Source organism: Ranitomeya imitator, chromosome 7 (genome assembly GCF_032444005.1).
Source record: "Ranitomeya imitator isolate aRanImi1 chromosome 7, aRanImi1.pri, whole genome shotgun sequence".
NCBI classification, from domain to species: Eukaryota; Metazoa; Chordata; class Amphibia; order Anura; family Dendrobatidae; genus Ranitomeya; species Ranitomeya imitator.
The window spans coordinates 204,583,300-204,603,930 of NC_091288.1; the positions used below are offsets into that span (position 1 = coordinate 204,583,300).

At 43.8% G+C, this 20,631-nt stretch overlaps 1 protein-coding gene across 2 annotated transcripts in view; it reads left to right on the forward strand.

Annotated features, from left to right (window-relative positions):
* The window catches only part of LOC138645300 (uncharacterized), a 38,879-nt gene extending 18,768 nt beyond the window's left edge, over positions 1 to 20,111 (forward strand). The window contains exons 4-16 of one of the 2 annotated variants that reach the window (XM_069734489.1): positions 8,006 to 8,160; positions 8,504 to 8,680; positions 13,146 to 13,286; positions 14,076 to 14,111; positions 14,265 to 14,352; positions 15,689 to 15,792; positions 15,900 to 16,040; positions 16,724 to 16,805; positions 17,707 to 17,844; positions 18,247 to 18,402; positions 19,024 to 19,164; positions 19,249 to 19,358; positions 19,974 to 20,111. In XM_069734489.1, the coding sequence (XP_069590590.1) occupies positions 8,006 to 8,160; positions 8,504 to 8,680; positions 13,146 to 13,286; positions 14,076 to 14,111; positions 14,265 to 14,352; positions 15,689 to 15,792; positions 15,900 to 16,040; positions 16,724 to 16,805; positions 17,707 to 17,844; positions 18,247 to 18,402; positions 19,024 to 19,164; positions 19,249 to 19,358; positions 19,974 to 19,983 (1,479 nt within the window). In that variant the 3' untranslated portion in view covers positions 19,984 to 20,111. The remainder of the gene's footprint in view (positions 1 to 8,005; positions 8,161 to 8,503; positions 8,681 to 13,145; positions 13,287 to 14,075; positions 14,112 to 14,264; positions 14,353 to 15,688; positions 15,793 to 15,899; positions 16,041 to 16,723; positions 16,806 to 17,706; positions 17,845 to 18,246; positions 18,403 to 19,023; positions 19,165 to 19,248; positions 19,359 to 19,973) is intronic. The other variant, XM_069734490.1, reaches the window with a different exon arrangement.
* Positions 20,112 to 20,631: the final 520 nt, after the last annotated feature.

Consider the following 20,631-nt stretch of genomic DNA (forward strand, 5'->3'; position numbering starts at 1 on the left):
GGAAAGCAGTTGTCTCTAATTTTTCCTGTAACAGCGCCACCCATGTCCATGTTCAGTATTGCAGCTTAGACTCATTTTTAGTGAATACTCACTGCAATACCAGACTTAACCTGTGGATAAGAGTGGCGCTGTTTCAAGTGGTTAAAAAAAAATGCAAACCTTGTTGAATTTTTGGCCAACTCCTGTCACGTCTGGTGAGTGCAATCATGGCCTTGTTACATTGCAAAGTCACCTATGACCTCCTTTGCAAATCTTTTTGTAGCAGAGGCTTTTTTTTTTTTTTATCCAGGTCTATTTGGTGTAAACTTTGCAAATTTGCTCCAAGCATTTACTGTTCTCAGTTTGGTGATAACATCTGAAGGTGTCACCTTGAACCATAAGTAAAATGGTCCTGTCCGCCACACATTAGCCTCCCCGCCATACTGAAGGGCTTACGTTTACCTATGCCGCCCTCTGCTGTCCCGAGGTGGAACTGCACAAAGCGTTGACCTAATTTCATAATTGTGTTTCCCCTCTGCTCACCATACAATATATGTCATTTGTGCTACAGCACATAACAGGTTAATTTATTTACGCTGTGTTTTTTTACCCTTTGCCACGACAGCACCCTGTCACTCATTGTGGGTGCTGTCGTGGCTCATTAAAAGGGCATTACCGGTAAGTAATCCGGCTTTTTTTCCCCATTGGTTTTTAGGTTCAATTATTTGTGTGCACATGGTAGTTCCGCTTTTCACAATTCTGTTTTGGTTTGACTGTGTTAAATGGGTTGTCTAGGTTGAAAACAATTTTTTTGATGAACTGATGGAATGGCGAAGACCACCAAGTGATTACCTGTTAAAAACGGTAACTTGCGTCCCCATGACAGCACTTCCTGGCTGTGTTTTATACAGATTCTTGTTGCCACCCACATCCTAATAAAAGCGACTATTGTCCACATTGGTATGAAAAATTATACAGCTCCGCAGCCTGCCTGTCAGAGGGATGTGTAGACTTATGCAAATCCAGGTTTTTTTTTCACAGGTAGAAGGAAATACCCCAACAATTATTCAAATACCTCATCATAGGCTGAAAAAATATTTGTGTTTTAGAAACAAAGGCAATTTATAAAGGTGATTCTAGGAAAGGATCAGACTCAATAATTTTTTTTTTCTGCAAATGTGAACCAAGATGGTGCAAAGATTTCATCTACCCCCTTATCCTGGAAAAAAACATTTACCGGTTCTCACAGCTACTCCTTGTTGAGTATAATATAATACTGCCCCCTCCCACAAGAAAAAAAACTACTATAATACTGCCCCTATATACAAGAATATAACTACTATAATACTGCTCCTATGTACAAGAATATAACTACTATAATACTGCCCCTATGTACAAGAATATAACTACTATAATACTGCTCATATGTACAAGAATATAACTACTATAATACTGCCCCTATGTACAAGAATATAACTACTATAATACTGCCCCTATGTACAAGAATATAACTACTATAATACTGCCCCTATGTACAAGAATATAACTACTATAATACTGCCCCTATGTACAAGAATATAACTACTATAATACTGCCCCTATGTACAAGAATATAACTACTATAATACTGCCCCCTATGTACAAGAATATAACTACTATAATACTGCTCCTATGTACAAGAATATAACTGCTATAATACTGCTCCTATATACAAGAATATAACTACTATAATACTGCTCCTATATACAAGAATATAACTACTATAATACTGCCCCTATGTATAAGAATATAACTACTATAATACTGCTCATATGTACAAGAATATAACTACTATAATACTGCTCCTATGTACAAGAATATAACTACTATAATACTACTCATATGTACAAGAATATAACTACTATAATACTGCCCCTATGTACAAGAATATAACTGCTATAATACTGCTCCTATATACAAGAATATAACTACTATAATACTGCCCCTATGTATAAGAATATAACTACTATAATACTACCCCTATGTACAAGAATATAACTACTATAATACTGCTCCTATGTACAAGAATATAACTACTATAATACTGCCCCCTATGTACAAGAATATAACTACTATAATACTGCTCCTATATACAAGAATATAACTACTATAATACTGCTCCTATGTACAAGAATATAACTACTATAATACTGCCCCTATATACAAGAATATAACTATTATAATACTGCCCCTATGTACAAGAATATAACTACTGTAATACTGCCGCTATGTACAAGAATATAACTACTATAATACTGCCCCTATGTACAAGAATATAACTACTATAATACTGCTCATATGTACAAGAATATAACTACTATAATACTGCTCCTATGTACAAGAATATAACTACTATAATACTGTTCATATGTACAAGAATATAACTACTATAATACTGCCCCTATGTACAAGAATATAAATACTATAATACTGCTCATATGTACAAGAATATAACTACTATAATACTGCCCCTATGTACAAGAATATAACTACTATAATACTGTCCCTATGTACAAGAATATAACTACTATAATACTGCCCCTATGTACAAGAATATAACTACTATAATACTGCCCCTATGTACAAGAATATAACTACTATAATACTGTCCCTATGTACAAGAATATAACTGATATAATACTGCCCCTATGTACAAGAATATAACTACTATAATACTGCCCCCTATGTACAGGAATATAACTACTATAATACTGCCCCTATGTACAAGAATATAACTACTATAATACTGCTCCTATATACAAGAATATAACTACTATAATACTGCTCCTATGTACAAGAATATAACTACTATAATACTGCCCCATGTACAAGAATATAACTACTATAATACTGCTCCTATGTACAAGAATATAACTACTATAATACTGCCCGCTATGTACAAGAATATAACTAATATAATACTGCCCCATGTACAAGAATATAACTACTATAATACTGCTCCTATGTACTAGAATATAACTACTATAATACTGCTCCTATGTACAAGAATATAACTACTATAATACTGTCCCCTATGTACAAGAATATAACTACTGTAATACTGCTCCTATGTACAAGAATATAACTACTATAATACTGCCCCTATGTATAAGAATATAACTACTATAATACTGCCCCCTATATACAAGAATACAACTAATATAATACTGCCCCATGTACAAGAATATAACTACTATAATACTGCTCCTATGTACAAGAATATAACTACTATAATACTGCTCCTATGTACAAGAATATAACTACTATAATACTGCTCCTTGTAATCAATGATGAATACGATAAATAATCGCTCTGTCTGTAGTGTCTGGGTTATTTTTACCCCATGTTCCTCTTTACGGTAACGCGTTGCTGCTGTCGTCTGGCGGTAACAGCTTGTATGTCAGACATACGGTACTTTTTCCTGACGCTGCCGGTGGTAAAATATAAACACTCTGCGGAGACATATTAGGAATTTGGCTTGCATTCACTTCTCTCAGTCCTTCCTGAAACTAAGACTTCATACAAGAGCACCTCTGTGCCGCCTCCATAGTGAGCGCTCGTGGGGTTTTCCTGGCTTGCGCTTTTCTCGTAAAGTCAATGCCACCAAAAAAAAGTGTAATGCCGGGGATAGAATTGGCATAAACGCCCTCATTTCAGGTGCATAGTGCGAGCCTTGTTGAGAGCTGTGAAACATGGTTATGAATGCCCTCTTCTTGGTAGCCATAACGGCCAGCTGCTAAGATAAGTCTGCTGTCTAGTAGGCCGGAACTGTTTTTATAAGAAAGTCGGGGCCAACAAATTCTCTTATAGGGCTGTGAAGTGTTACATAAATCTGATCCCAAAAGTTCTGCAACTTTTATATCTCTGACATATACCATGGTACAGGTGGCACATGTTAAAAAAAAAAGAACATCTACCGTGCAGTTTAATTTTGGGGGTTATTTTTGGCGTTGTTTCTGCATGAAACTACATTATTCCATACACTTAAAAAAAAAAGTAAATTAAATTATCTACAGCTGAGGAATTCTTAAAGGGGACTTGTCACTTGTCATAAATATGCTATTTTGTTTGCTTATTATAAATGCCGCTGTTCTCCTGAATCCGGTTTTGCTTTTCTTGTCTTCCTGCGCCTCTCCGTTCCTGAGATATGGCCTCCTCTTCACTGTATGTAAATCTTAGCTTTTTATCTAAGTGGGCGTGGTCTGCAAGAGTTGACCACACCCACTTTCCTGAATGATATTATTTAGTTACCAGGAATAAGAGGCCATATCTCAGGAACGGAGAGGCGCAGGAACAAAAGAAAAGCAACGCCGGATTCGGGAGAATTGTGACATTTACACTTGGTTAAAAGAATCCATATTTATTGCTGGTGATACGTCCCCTTTAAAGTGTATACATGTCATTCGCTGTACACTAGGGGATACTTTATGTGCGCCAGGTACATGGTCTGTGTATGGACCGTAAATTCTGGATCTTCTGACCCAAACTACATTTTTACGAGGCTGCCCAGTTCGGATTAGGAGACCCATGACCAGCCCGGAACCCATAAAACCGAAACGCGTGGAGCCGTATTGGTATCGTGCCACTCAGACTAGCGATGCCCGGATTGCGGCTGACGATCAGCAGCTCCGTTTTTGCAGATGAAACATTGCACTCGTCTGTACTGATACATTGTAACAAATCCGCAGAAGATCACTTAGTGTTTGCAGAGGAATTTGTCTAGACTAGATACAATTGTAGCAAACTCTCAGCTATGAGAAGTATTGGATCAGGATGGTTTTCATCTTTTAACAGCAATCGGAGGCCTTGAAAATGTTGAGAAACTGAAAGGCAGAGTATATGAGAGTTTCCGTGAGGTCAGTGGCTGCCATGTGTTTCTGTACTGGAGGGGTTAAGCACAGGAGGAGTGCACCTGAGTGACACGTGACACAAGACGGCTTTGTCCCCTCCCAGTTCAAAGAGACGCTTCTCCAGGTAGCAAGGTCAGAAACAGAAGCCCCTTCATCCTCTGACCGTCCCACCTGTTGGCCCCCTCCATCCCTCCGATTCAGTCTGACCACCACTGTGGACATTTCCCAGTGTCGCCAGTAGATGCCATGCTGGTGCGAGAAGGGCAGGCGCATATCCCGGTGAGGATGGCACTACAGGTGAGTCGCCCAGGAAGGGGCACCTGCGAGGTTTCATGTTCGCAGCTGTAGCCGGTGCGGTGTCGTTTTGTGTACACAGCACCAGGCGAGTGCAGGAGATTTGCATTATCTAAATATATGACGTAGTGCGTATATAGTCGGTGGGCATCATGTATTACACACATAGATGTAGCAGAGCCAAACATGGAGGGGGCACTGTGGCGGTCACTGTTGTGGAGGGGGGCACTGTGGTGATCACTGTGGAGGGGCTGCTGTGGCCATGTGGAGGGGGCATTGTGACAGTCCCTGTTGTGGAGAGGGGCTCTGTGGCGGTCACTGTTGTGGAGGGGGGCTCTGTGGTGGTCACTGTTGTGGAGTGGAGGGGGGCTCTGTGGCGGTCACTGTTGTGGAGTGGAGGGGGGCTCTGTGGCGGTCACTGTTGTGGAGTGGAGGGGGGCTCTGTGGCGGTCACTGTTGTGGAGTGGAGGGGGGCTCTGTGGCGGTCACTGTTGTGGAGGGGGCTCTGTGGCCATCACTGTTGTGGAGTGGAGGGGGGCTCTGTGGCGGTCACTGTTGTGGAGGGGGCTCTGTGGCCATCACTGTTGTGGAGTGGAGGGGGGCTCTGTGGCGGTCACTGTTGTGGAGGGGGCTCTGTGGCCATCACTGTTGTGGAGTGGAGGGGGGCTCTGTGGTGGTCACTGTTGTGGAGTGGAGGGGGGCTCTGTGGCGGTCACTGTTGTGGTGGGGGCTCTGTGGCCATCACTGTTGTGGAGTGGAGGGGGGCTCTGTGGCGGTCACTGTTGTGGAGGGGGCTCTGTGGCCATCACTGTTGTGGAGTGGAGGGGGGCTTTGTGGCGGTCACTGTTGTGGCGTGGAGGGGGCTCTGTGGCGGTCACTGTTGTGGCGTGGAGGGGGCTCTGTGGCGGTCACTGTTGTGGTGGGGGCTCTGTGGCCATCACTGTTGTGGAGTGGAGGGGGGCTTTGTGGCGGTCACTGTTGTGGCGTGGAGGGGGCTCTGTGGCGGTCACTGTTGTGGCGTGGAGGGGGCTCTGTGGCGGTCACTGTTGTGGTGGGGGCTCTGTGGCCATCACTGTTGTGGAGTGGAGGGGGGCTTTGTGGCGGTCACTGTTGTGGCGTGGAGGGGGCTCTGTGGCGGTCACTGTTGTGGCGTGGAGGGGGCTCTGTGGCGGTCACTGTTGTGGCGTGGAGGGGGCTCTGTGGCCATCACTGTTGTGGAGGTGGCTCTGTGGCGGTCACTGTTGTGGAGGGGGCTCTGTGGCCATCACTGTTGTGGAGGGGGCTCTGTGGCCATCACTGTTGTGGAGGGGGCTCTGTGGCACAGCAGCGTCCATAGTACTGTTCCCACTGCTCTGCAGGAAGCCGCACGGGGAAGAGGATCTGGTTGCACTGAGATTAAATGTCTCTTCGGTTTCTCCTCCTTGTGAATGTGCAGAGATCACAGTGGATTTACCTCCCTGTACAAAGATCAATGGCTTCTCCCAGTCTCTAACTGCCGCCATATACAGGTGTACGCTGTGCACATGATGTGGTTATACAGTGTCCAGCCGGGATGTGCCGCCATCTCGCCCACTGGGTCACCGGTGTTGTACTATATCTGGGGGCAGATGATTCCTGCAACCTCCTTTATATCTTTGCCATGCCTGGTGTTAAATTAGGTGTGAAAATAAACCTGGTCAACCCCTTTAATGGCTGTTGAGACCCCACCTGTCTTCTGGCCGAAGACTTTATTTTTTTTTATAAAGTAAAACTCCACATTTTATCTCCATTTAATTTTTAGGTCCAAAATTCTGCAAATTAATTTATTAATATATAATTTTTTTTATTTTTTTTTTTAGCATTTCGATCTCCGTTCTACTAATCCAGAGCACCAAATCTCCTGCATAACCATAGAAGTAAATAATAAAATTCTTGCTGCCTGCAGCCACCACTAGGGGGCGCTTACTATAGGCGGATTTCCACAACTCCTATGTAACTCAATAGGAAATTGGTCTTGGGTGAGCTCCCTCTAGTGGTGGCTGCAGGCAGAAATAATAATTGTAGTATTTAACTATAATAATCTTATAATCTTTATTTTATTTTTTAGATATATAGCGCCAACATATTCCGCAGCGCTTTACAGTTTGCACACGTTATCATCGCTGTCAAAACTATCTGTCCGCAGCCACCACTAGAGGGAGCTCATCGAAGACCCATCTTTAATAAGCTCCCTCTAGTGGTGGCTGCAGGTAGCAAGAACGTTATCATTTACTTCTATAGCTGTGCAGGGGATTTGGAGCTGTGTATCAGAAAAATGTAGCTCCAAATTTAAAGGTGTTTTTTTTTTTAATTTTAATTTCAATTTTTTTTTTTATTTATTGTTATTATATTAGTGGTCATTTTACAAGTAGAGGTATATTCATCGATTTCCGATGTCCGTCCCTGTCTGAGGAATGGTGTAGTGGACGGGGAGATAATGAACTTTGCTCTGAGAAAGTTTACGCTGACTAAGAACATGGTATCTCGGGCCAGGAAGAGCAGCGAGAGCCTCATCCTTCCTAGGGCTTTGTCATTTCTGCTGAGTGAGGACAGAGCCGGCCCGCTCCTCGAGGAGCCATTAACAAACCGCCGCCACAAAATACTCTAATAATAAACCCGACTCTGTTAATCCTGTTACCTATAAAGACTGGACACGGGTAATAAAGGAGACGCCTTGTGCCGGACGGGCAGTGATTAACCCCTTCATGAGATGTCGTTACTCTCCGGTAAGGTAGGGAGCGTTGGTTAGAAGAGGGTCCGGTCCGGTGAGCCGTCCGCCTACACTGGCGCCTGCATTGACTTATATCGTCTTTGTCTCCCGACAGGTTACGGAGGTGACGGACAGCGCCTATGTGGGATCGGAGAGCGCCTACAGCGAGTGCGAGACCTTTACAGATGAAGATACTGGGGGGATAGCTGCACAGGAAGACCCCGAGGCTGAAGGAGATGGGGCAGGGTCTCGGGGACGCGCACCAGCAACGTAAGAGGAACTTTAAAAAAAAAAAAAAAAAAACCTCCATAGTCATTCAATTACTGCATTCAGATTGCAAAAAATAAAATTATATATATAGTATATATATTTGTGTATATGTGTATATATGTGTGTGTGTGCATATATATATATATATATATATATATATATATATATATATATATATATATATATGTACGGTGTATGTATGTATATATAGAAACTTTTTGGAACTCCCATAGAAGTGAATGGAGTGAGGCTGTGCACGAGATGGGAGTCTTCCTCCTGTACAGCACCATGATAACGTAGCGGGCCCCGATGTCTCATGTACGTCTCCATATCTCTGTTTCAGACCTGAAGGCTTGGAGCTGTCCCTGTGTGATATCTCGGGGGTCACGGTCACTGGACAGGAGGAGCAGTTTGAGGATTTTGGAGAAGGAGCAGAGCCGGACCTGTTCAACAGCCACTGCGAAGACGAGCAGGAGAGCTTCACCCAGACGACAAACGCCTCCCACCGTCTCACCTCCAGGTGAGGTTATAGCACCGTCCCCAGCAGACGGAGAATGGGCCGAGACCTGCCAAAGCTCGTCTCCTCCTGTCAGGAAGGAAGTAGATATCTAAGAGCCGGAGGGTATATAGAGGGGCTTGTCCCACCCCCGCTCTGGTGGAATAGTGAGTGCAGCTCTGGAGTATAATACAGGATGTAACTTGGGATCAGTAATGTAATGTATGTACACAGTGACTGCACCAGCAGAATAGTGAGTGCAGCTCTGGAGTATAATACAGGATGTAACTCAGGATCAGTAATGTAATGTATGTACACAGTGACTGCACCAGCAGAATAGTGAGTGCAGCTCTGGAGTATAATACAGGATGTAACTCAGGATCAGTAATGTAATGTATGTACACAGTGACTGCACCAGCAGAATAGTGAGTGCAGCTCTGGGGTATAATACAGGATGTAACTCAGGATCAGTAATGTAATGTATGTACACAGTGACTGCACCAGCAGAATAGTGAGTGCAGCTCTGGGGTATAATACAGGATGTAACTCAGTTTCAGTAATGTAATGTATGTACACAGTGACTGCACCAGCAGAATAGTGAGTGCAGCTCTGGAGTATAATACAGGATGTAACTTGGGATCAGTAATGTAATGTATGTACACAGTGACTGCACCAGCAGAATAGTGAGTGCAGCTCTGGAGTATAATACAGGATGTAACTCAGGATCAGTAATGTAATGTATGTACACAGTGACTGCACCAGCAGAATAGTGAGTGCAGCTCTGGAGTATAATACAGGATGTAACTCAGGATCAGTAATGTAATGTATGTACACAGTGACTGCACCAGCAGAATAGTGAGTGCAGCTCTGGGGTATAATACAGGATGTAACTCGGGTTCAGTAATGTAATGTATGTACACAGTGACTGCACCAGCAGAATAGTGAGTGCAGCTCTGGAATATAATACAGGATGTAACTCAGGATCAGTAATGTAATGTATGTACACAGTGACTGCACCAGCAGAATAGTGAGTGCAGCTCTGGGGTATAATACAGGATGTAACTCGGGTTCAGTAATGTAATATATGTACACAGTGACTGCACCATCAGAATAGTGAGTGCAGCTCTGGGGTGTAATACAGGATGTAACTCGGGTTCAGTAATGTAATGTATGTACACAGTGACTGCACCAGCAGAATAGTGAGTGCAGCTCTGGAATATAATACAGGATGTAACTCAGGATCAGTAATGTAATGTATGTACACAGTGACTGCACCAGCAGAATAGTGAGTGCAGCTCTTGAGGATAATACAGGATGTAACTCCGGATCAGTAATGTAATGTATGTACACAGTGACTGCACCAGCAGAATAGTGAGTGCAGCTCTGGAGTATAATACAGGATGTAACTCAGGATCAGTAATGTAATGTATGTACACAATGACTGCACCAGCAGAATAGTGAGTGCAGCTCTGGAGTATAATACAGGATGTAACTCAGGATCAGAAATGTAATGTATGTACACAGTGACTGCACCAGCAGAATAGTGAGTGCAGCTCTGGGGTATAATACAGGATGTAACTCAGGATCAGTAATGTAATGTATGTACACAGTGACTGCACCAGCAGAATAGTGGATGCAGCTCTGGGGTATAATACAGGATGTAACTCAGGATCAGTAATGCAATGTATGTACACAGTGACTGCACCAGCAGAATAGTGAGTGCAGCTCTGGGGTATAATGTAGGATGTAACTCGGGTTCAGTAATGTAATGTATGTACACAGTGACTGCACCAGCAGAATAACGAGTGCAGCTCTGGGGTATAATACAGGACATAACTCAGGATTAGTAATGTAATGTATGTACACAGTAACTGCACCAGCAGAATAGTAAGTGCAGCTCTGGAGTATAATACAGGGTGTAACTCAGGATCAGTAATGCAATGTATGTACACAGTGACTGCACCAGCAGAATAGTGAGTGCAGCTCTGGAGGATAATACAGGATGTAACTCCGGATCAGTAATGTAATGTATGTACACAGTGACTGCACCAGCAGAATAGTGAGTGCAGCTCTGAGGTATAATACAGGATGTAACTCAGGATCAGTAATGTAATGTATGTACACAGTAACTGCACCAGCAGAATAGTGAGTGCAGCTCTGGGGTATAATACAGGATGTAACTCAGGATCAGTAATGTATGTACACAGTGACTGCACCAGCAGAATAGTGAGTGCAGCTCTGGGGTATAATACAGGATGTAACTCGGGTTCAGTAATGTAATATATGTACACAGTGACTGCACCATCAGAATAGTGAGTGCAGCTCTGGGGTATAATACAGGATGTAACTCGGGTTCAGTAATGTAATGTATGTACACAGTGACTGCACCAGCAGAATAGTGAGTGCAGCTCTGGAATATAATACAGGATGTAACTCAGGATCAGTAATGTAATGTATGTACACAGTGACTGCACCAGCAGAATAGTGAGTGCAGCTCTGGAGGATAATACAGGATGTAACTCCGGATCAGTAATGTAATGTATGTACACAGTGACTGCACCAGCAGAATAGTGAGTGCAGCTCTGAGGTATAATACAGGATGTAACTCAGGATCAGTAATGTAATGTATGTACACAGTGACTGCACCAGCAGAATAGTGAATGCAGCTCTGGAGTATAATACAGGATGTAACCTCGGGATCAGTAATGTAATGTATGTACACAGTGACTGCAGCAGCAGAATAGTGAGTGCAGCTCTGGAGTATAATACAGGATGTAACTCAGGATCAGTAATGTAATGTATGTACACAGTGACTGCACCAGCAGAATAGTGAGTTCAGCTCTGGGGTATAATACAGGATGTAACTCGGGTTCAGTAATGTAATGTATGTACACAGTGACTGCACCAGCAGAATAGTGAGTGCAGCTCTGGGGTATAATACAGGATGTAACTCGGGTTCAGTAATGTAATGTATGTACACAGTGACTGCACCAGCAGAATAACGAGTGCAGCTCTGGGGTATAATACAGGACATAACTCAGGATTAGTAATGTAATGTATGTACACAGTGACTGCACCAGCAGAATAGTGAATGCAGCTCTGGAGTATAATACAGGATGTAACCTCGGGATCAGTAATGTAATGTATGTACACAGTGACTGCACCAGCAGAATAGTGAGTGCAGCTCTGGGGTATAATACAGGACATAACTCAGGATCAGTAATGTAATGTATGTACACAGTGACTGCACCAGCAGAATAGTAAGTGCAGCTCTGGAGTATAATACAGGATGTAACTCAGGATCAGTAATGTAATGTATGTACACAGTGACTGCACCAGCAGAATAGTGAGTGCAGCTCTGGGGTATAATACAGGATGTAACTCGGGTTCAGTAATGTAATGTATGTACACAGTGACTGCACCAGCAGAATAGTGAGTGCAGCTCTGGAATATAATACAGGATGTAACTCAGGATCAGTAATGTAATGTATGTACACAGTGACTGCACCAGCAGAATAGTGAGTGCAGCTCTGGAGGATAATACAGGATGTAACTCCGGATCAGTAATGTAATGTATGTACACAGTGACTGCACCAGCAGAATAGTGAGTGCAGCTCTGAGGTATAATACAGGATGTAACTCAGGATCAGTAATGTAATGTATGTACACAGTGACTGCACCAGCAGAATAGTGAATGCAGCTCTGGAGTATAATACAGGATGTAACCTCGGGATCAGTAATGTAATGTATGTACACAGTGACTGCAGCAGCAGAATAGTGAGTGCAGCTCTGGAGTATAATACAGGATGTAACTCAGGATCAGTAATGTAATGTATGTACACAGTGACTGCACCAGCAGAATAGTGAGTTCAGCTCTGGGGTATAATACAGGATGTAACTCGGGTTCAGTAATGTAATGTATGTACACAGTGACTGCACCAGCAGAATAGTGAGTGCAGCTCTGGGGTATAATACAGGATGTAACTCGGGTTCAGTACTGTAATGTATGTACACAGTGACTGCACCAGCAGAATAGTGAGTGCAGCTCTGGGGTATAATACAGGATGTAACTCGGGTTCAGTAATGTAATGTATGTACACTGTGACTGCACCAGCAGAATAGTGAGTGCAGCTCTGGGGTATAATACAGGATGTAACTCGGGTTCAGTACTGTAATGTATGTACACTGTGACTGCACCAGCAGAATAGTGAGTGCAGCTCTGGGGTATAATACAGGATGTAACTCGGGTTCAGTAATGTAATGTATGTACACAGTGACTGCACCAGCAGAATAGTGAGTGCAGCTCTGGGGTATAATACAGGACATAACTCAGGATCAGTAATGTAATGTATGTACACAGTGACTGCACCAGCAGAATAGTGAGTGCAGCTCTGGGGTATGATACAGGATGTAACTCAGGTTGAGTACAGGATAACTTCTGTATTTGGAGTATTCGTTATGATTTATATAACTTTTACATCCCCCCTAGTGGTGCACCTGTGTCAGAGCGCCAGCTTTTGGCACCACCGCATTGCTCAGGCCTGGGTGGGCTGTACTGCAGCCAGTGCCACAAACATGTCAACCGCCTGGAAGATCTGTCCTCCCGTCTCCGATACCTTGAGATGGACAGGTGATCTTGCATGCCCATTACCCCCGAGGGACAGGGGGGGCGTCACACTGGTGGAGACTCTTACACAAGGACATATGAACGTTCCCCTTTCTTGCTTCCTAAATCCGCTACCATGATCCAGTCCAAGAAAAGGTCCAATTTGAGGTTTTTGTAGCCTGGATGGATGCCATTGCCGGTGTCCGTTGGCCGTACCTTTGCTGAGTCCTGGTGGAGTTGGGTGACACAATATGTCACAGCCCATGTTGAGGGTGATGATCCTTGTAGTGGCGGCCATAGTGGCTTTATTAGATGGAGAGTCAGCGGGTCGTCTTGTAACGGGTCTCCACGGCGCCTCCTCCTGTCCACGTCTGACCGGGCTCGCCACTTGCATGCAGAAGGCTTCATCGCCTGCAGTCCCTGAGACATAGGGGGCGCTATACCCAGCTATGATGTGTTGTAGGCCAGTCCTCCATAATGGAGGTGTGGGGGGTGGGCATGCTTCCCTCTTGTTATTTCCTGGGGCAGGAAACAGGGGGTCACCCCAGCTCATCTTCCTCCGAATCCATTAACCCTTTCCCGGCTGCAGTGTCAGCATTTTCCCTTCCACCTGTCACCCACGATTTCCTTTGCAGCGGCTTTAACCCTTCGTACAGCGGACCCTCCTGCTCTGGGCTTTGCATGCTCTTAGCATTTGACTTTTTTTTTTTTTTTTTGTTATCGCAGGGTTTCCCCCACTTTCTCCTTTTTTTTTTTACTTCCTTTCCGGTGTTGTTTTTTTTCCACTCTCACTGTCTATTGTTTGCTCCGCAGCCCCGACAAGAGGACCACGAGCAGAAAGGAGGCACGGTGAGTGAGACAACGACGGCGATGCTGCATGCCGGATCGGTACCGGGGGGATATATGAGGGGTGTCGTAGAGGGAGAGAGGGGCTCGTTATGAGGGGTGTGATGGATGCACGTTATCGACGTATGTATAGTAATCCAGGTCTTCTGTCTCCAGGAGGCTTCATCACAGTGGGTTCCTGGACGAGCCAGGAGAGCAGCCGCTCACAAACATGGCGTGCGACGACACCGATCTCACGGACAAGGTACTACAACCATTTCAAAGGTTTAACGCCTTCTCGACATCCACAATATATAGTACTGCGCATGTGTGGTGCCGGGTCAAGAGATAAACCCTCGCTGCACACGGTGGGTGCCGGCTGTGGTACACAGCCAGCACCTGCTTCTACCAGCAGCGACTGACGCTCGCTCTGATCGCTGCTGCTTACGTAAGTACTGCTTTCAGTCTCTTACATCAAGGTGAGGCGTCAATTTGGGATATTATAGGGAGCCTACTGAAGGTCCCCCCATTATCTTTGTACTCCTGAAGCCCAGTCCGTGACGACAAACCTTAATTTCACTATATATTGCAATACTGAAGTAGGGCAGTATATAGCACAATATACTGCGCCAAACGTTTTTAAAATAAAGTTTAGATAACTATTCTACTAGAAACAATTGAGAAAACTTTAAAAAAAAAAAGGTAAAACAAAAGACAAAAATAAACATTTTTTAAATTGCTTAATTTTTTTCAATACATATGCAAAAATCCGATCTATCAATGTATGTGAATTTATTTAATCCAGTTAGTAAATGCCAAAAGATAAAAAAAAATAATAATAATTTATACCTGCAGAATTGCTGTTTTTTGTCGTAGTCAGACCTCAAAGTGAAATCCATGAAAACATCAGTTCACAACAACAGAAAAATAAAAAAAAAGTTATTGGTATCTGAGAATGGCGTCACAAACTGTAAAGTTTTTTTTTTCAGCTAATAAAAAAAATAATATACGTCTGGTATCGCTTTAATCATACTGACCTGGAGACTCAAGTTGCCCAGTCATTTTTTATTTTTACTACTTACAACCGCCGTAAAAGAAGAAATAAAAATGTATGTGTGTATGTATTTATATATAATATTATATGTACCCTCAGGAATATGGATGGGGTTTCTGTCCATGAGATAACCCCTTCAAGGCCAGGATCACACATGCGAGAAACACGTCCGTGTCTCGCATGTGAAATCCAAGCTGTGGCGCCGGCACTGTGGAGCGGAGCGTGCGGCCGCATAGCAACACATGGAGCCGCACGCTCCGCTCCACAGTGCCGGCGCCACAGCTTGGATTTCACATGCGAGACACGGACGTGTTTCTCGCATGTGTGATCCCGGCCTAAGGGTATTTATTGCTCAAGCCCATTTAAGTGTAATATATTTATAACACACTTGCAGAAAATGGGGCCAGACTTTTTTTTTTTCTTCCACCATGACTACTGGGAATGCTGTTATTTTCCTGTGCCTCATGCTTCAGATTTTTTCTTGGCTTTATTCCCATTTTTAGAGCTTCTTTCACTCTTTTCATCCCATTACCTTTGTAACCTACAGGTTCTGTTCCTGGAACAGCGGGTGAGTGAACTCGAGAGAGACGCTGCCATGACAGGGGAACAGCAAAACCGCCTCCGGCAAGAGAACCTGCATCTATTACACAGGTGATCCGATCCTTCTAGTCCCTATAGGAGCCTTGGCCTTCAGCAATCATCCGTCACCATTTTTTGACCCTCTGTCTCCTCTTTCTTGCCCCTCTTCTTACGAGCAGAGCCCACGCACTCGAGGAGCAGCTGAAAGACCAGGAATTACTTTCCGACGAGGTGCAGAGCGAGGAGACTCGGAAACACCGAGACGAGCTGCGGAAGATGGAGCGTGACCGAGGATTTCGCTTGAGCAGTTTAAAGGCCAGGTAAAAAGAAGAGCAAAGGGAAACAAAAAATGGCCCCCGAAAATGGGCAGGATGCTCCAGATAATGGAGATCTGTATCGGCGTGGGGATTAGGCTTGATACTCCCCTTATTGGTCCCTCAATGCGCCTGTTCCCCTTTGGTCTCGACTTAGCGAGTATTTGGCAGATTGGACAGGGTAAGTGTCAGCTGGGGAATTTTTTATTTTTTTCCTGCACCTCTCTGTTCCTGAGATACGCCACTAAATATGTTGATTGCCAAAAGGGTGTGGTCATCATGAAAAGACCCATAGACAGGAATCAGGGAGCACGCCCATCTGGCTAAAAGACTAGACTTATATACAGGGAAGAAGGGGCTGTATCTCAGGAACTGAGAGGCGCAAGAAGAAAAGAAAAACAACTCCGAATTCAGGGGAACGGCGGAATTTACAATGATTTAAAAAAAAAAAAAAAAACATATTTATGGCAGTGACCGTTCCTCTAAGTATTGCATTTTCTGATACATTGTCACGAACCCTCAGATATGACAATGTAAAGATTAATTTAAGTGTAGATAATGGGACTGATATTTGGATGCATGTAATTCAGAGACATTTTAGTATCGGGACACTCCTCTAATCTTGGCCAAATCTTCATTTTTGTAGTCCTCTGAACTTATTTATTAATTTTTTTTTTGTTATTCTGCAGAGTTCAGGAATTGGAGAACGAGAACGTGGAGCTGCACTCCCAGCTGCCCGGCGCAAAGGCCGCAACACAGAGACTGGAAGAGGTGAGCCGCGTCTACGGCTGTGTGCACACAAAGGAGCTTTTTTATTAAGACTAATTATTAACTAATAATTAACTAATTATTAATCTAGAAAAAAAAAACAAGTATTTCAGGAAGAAATCACTCCAAGAAATGCTCTTGTTTTGGAGGAGTTTATTGTTTCTTAAATCGGTTTTGGATAAGTTTTTTTTTTCTTTCCTAAAGTGTTCTTTTTTTACACCAGGTAGTTTTCAAGACCCCTTCAGGGGGGGTAAAAAAAAGCTCAAAACACTCCTAACAGCAAGATTGATTTGTATTGCAACGCATTGGAAGGTTTTCCAAGAGTTTCTGAAGTAGTTTATGAGGGGTATTTTGGAGAAGATTCACTCCAGATCACTGTGTGCACACGGCGTCCTTTTCAGGTGGAATCCACGTGAAATAGCGTCACAAAAAAAAGTGAACGTTAATGCGCAGCAATGTCAACATTGCTGTGCACGTGTTTCGTCTTATATCACTTTTTTTTTTACCCTTCTTCAGTTTTCGGCTCACTTTTCGGGCGGCTTCCAAACTTCACGGTATTGAGCAAAAAACAGTTGAAATTTCTCTATCGCCTCTCATTGGGGGACACAGGTCATGGTTCCTGTGTCCCCCAATGAAGGCTCCGAGAAACAGGTTTTACGGTAAGCAACCAAAAATCCTGTTATCCCTTTAATATTTAAAAAAAAAAAAAATTCTCCCCAAAAGCCACTAATATTTTATTTTCTTGCTTAATAGATAAAAAAAAAAAAAATAAAGAATATCCTTCCCCCAAAAAAAGTCTAAGAAAAATGTTAACAAGTTACTTCTGGAAACGTACCCACTCCCCGCCAGATTTTTATATAAAGAGTGGACAATCCCTTTAAGACTCATAATTTTTTGCCTGTAGGAGAAACATAAACTGTTGGATGATGTGGAAGAACTGCAGCGTCAGCTTAAAGACCACCAGGAGCAGAACAAGAAGCTGGAAGGGAAGCTGAGCAAGGAGAAGCACAAGCAACAGACGGAGAAAGAGCGCTGCCAAGAGGTGAGAGTGACCGTGCCACCGCGTCAGTGCCCTTGACTGATCCCAGTCTGGATTTTCTTTTTATGCCGCCTACAGCGTTTTACTTACTTTCTGAAATGTAGAATGAGATAAGAAAGACGCAAAAATAAAAAAAAATCCACTTACAGGCCAGTTTTCCCCCGTTCGGTCTGGCAGTAGTGTACGGATTACAGCGGTAACATGGCTCATTTAATGCCGCTAATTTCCAGGTTAAACAAAAAGGCTAAAAAGTGCGATGGTAAAAGTGATAAATTAAATTAGTGCAGGTCAGTGCCCCCTAATGTGACCTGTTTTTCGCCATATCGAAGTGAAAGTATGTGGCAATGTTCACTGTATCACGGTAGTTCTCATCCCTTTAACCGGCTTATCTTCTTGTAATGGCAGGTAATAGAAGAGCTCCGGCGGGAGCTGGAACAAACGCAGCTGTTGCGCCTGGAAATGGAACAACGAATGGGAGTGGGGAATAGCGCCGCCCTTCAGGAGTACAACAGCCGTACCAAGGAGGCCGAGCTGGAGCACGAAGTCCGGAGGCTTAAACAGGTACTGCTACCACATCATTGGATCTGCGCCTGTCTGCATGTAAATACACATATCCTATAGGTAGGGAGCGCTAGTGATGACACTGGAGCATTGGGGCTTATAAAAGTCACACATTTGGCGTAGCATATAGCGGCGCAAAAATTCAGTGATTCTTGCAGTTTTCACTCTCCTGAGCTCTGCAATGCTTCGACCTTGGGCATAGCATATATTTGTCTCTTTTGTGCCCTCTCTGATCCTGTACAATAGTCAGACTGATTTTTATCATCTGCCATCTACAGCAACATATCTGCATGTGTGTTTTTACATGATTGGCTGGTTTCCAGCAGAGATCAACAGTCCTGGATTCACTCTGCTCCTCTCTTCCTGCACAATGGAGTACTGTGGAGATGACACAAGCAGGGATAAGCTGTTTGACACCTTCTGCTGATAGATCAATGATCTAAAACTACAAGTGGTACTCTGCGGATGCATACAGCAGACGATAATCCTCTGCCATGTGCTTCGGTAGAGCTGCATTTTCAGTTTTGCATCACTTATCTGTCAGCAGCAGGCAACAAGCGCAGCCCAGCTCTGTGCGAATAACCCACAGATGTAAAGAATATATGACTCTTTCCATTTTAGGAGCAGCGGCTTCTCAAGGAACAGAATGAAGAACTCAACGGCCAGATCATTAACCTCAGCATCCAGGGAGCCAAGAACCTGTTCTCCACCACCTTCTCCGACTCACTGGCCGCTGAAATCAGCAGCGTTTCTAGAGATGAGGTACGGAAAAGACACATAATGCATAAGCGTAGCGTACAAGTGCCTCTCACCGCCGGCTTCTCACTGTCGTACCTTTCTCTGCAGCTGATGGAGGCTATCCAGAAGCAGGAGGAAATCAACCTTCGATTACAGGACTACATTGACCGGATCATCGTGGCAATTATGGAGACCAACCCAGCCATATTGGAAGTGAAGTGAGTGTGTGTATATAGAAGATGCGGCCTAGGGTGGGCTGCCTCTTGTACTCCAACAGTGCCTATTCAACATTATTGGCTACAAGACTGTCTGGGATATAAAGAAGACCCCCAGGTCTGCCATGTGTTTGCAGACACTGGCAGAAAAAAATATTTCTCCAGTGTGTCTAAAATAAAAAAAAGCAAGTGATAAATTGTCTTGGTTAAAGTCTACTGCCCTTTGGTGTACACAGCTCCTATGCAGACCTATGTGTTTCTATAGTAACAGAATGCCACCCTGTGTAGTCTGATTCTGCAGATGACTTATCGCCTTCTAGCTGTCTCTTCAAAATACATGGGGCAGATGGAAAGGAGTGTGTCATCAACTGACTACATATGGTATCTTTGTAGTCTGTAGCCATGGAGACACATGGTTGCATAGTAGCTGAATTATTTTTTTGTTTGTTTTACATGTTTCGACAATTGTCAAAGTTTTAATAACTTCTGTCAAGTCGAGGGGCTCTCCCATTTTTCCCCACAGAAAAGGGCACCTACAATATCCATATAGCCTTGTGGACAAAATAGTGGCCCGCAGACGTACTTTTTGACTTCACATATTTTTTTTCTTTATTCCAGGATACATTAACCCCACAAGTCAGTTCAGAAGAAGACATAGCTCTGCCCATGATCCAGAGAGCAGAGGAGGCAGATATGACCTTAACCACCGAGCCACTCGGACCGATCCGCTCTGGTGTGTGAACCTTCCGGGCTTCCATGGAGATAGCTGTTGTGCGTCAGCAACTCATCTTGTCGTACACTTGTGTCTGAAAGTATGCACAAAGAGACTCAAGGACAAAGCCAGGGAACATCATTCACAAAGAGACTCAAGGACTAAGCTGGGGGACATCATGGTTGAACCTATCGTAGACCCTCCCCTTGCACCCCTGAGGAGTCGCTTTCGCCTTGAAGACCCTGCTCACTGCTTAAATGTCACCTTAAGTGATTAATACCAGAATGTATAGCTGTCCACTATTGTGGGCCTCGTCTATCGGATATCTACCAACGTGGGTCTTTGGACCACGACCTTAACGAGTGAATGTGTATATAGTGTTGCGTCAATGCACAAATGTATATAGGTCGGCGTATAGGTGGGTCTGTGTGTAAAAGCGGCACGGCGTGGGGGGATCGGACAGTAATAACGTTCCATCATTTCACGGGTTTCTCTTTCATTTATAAAGGGATCTTGGTGATCCTGGAAAGAAGTTTGCAGCTCCCAGGTCTCTACCTCAGCATG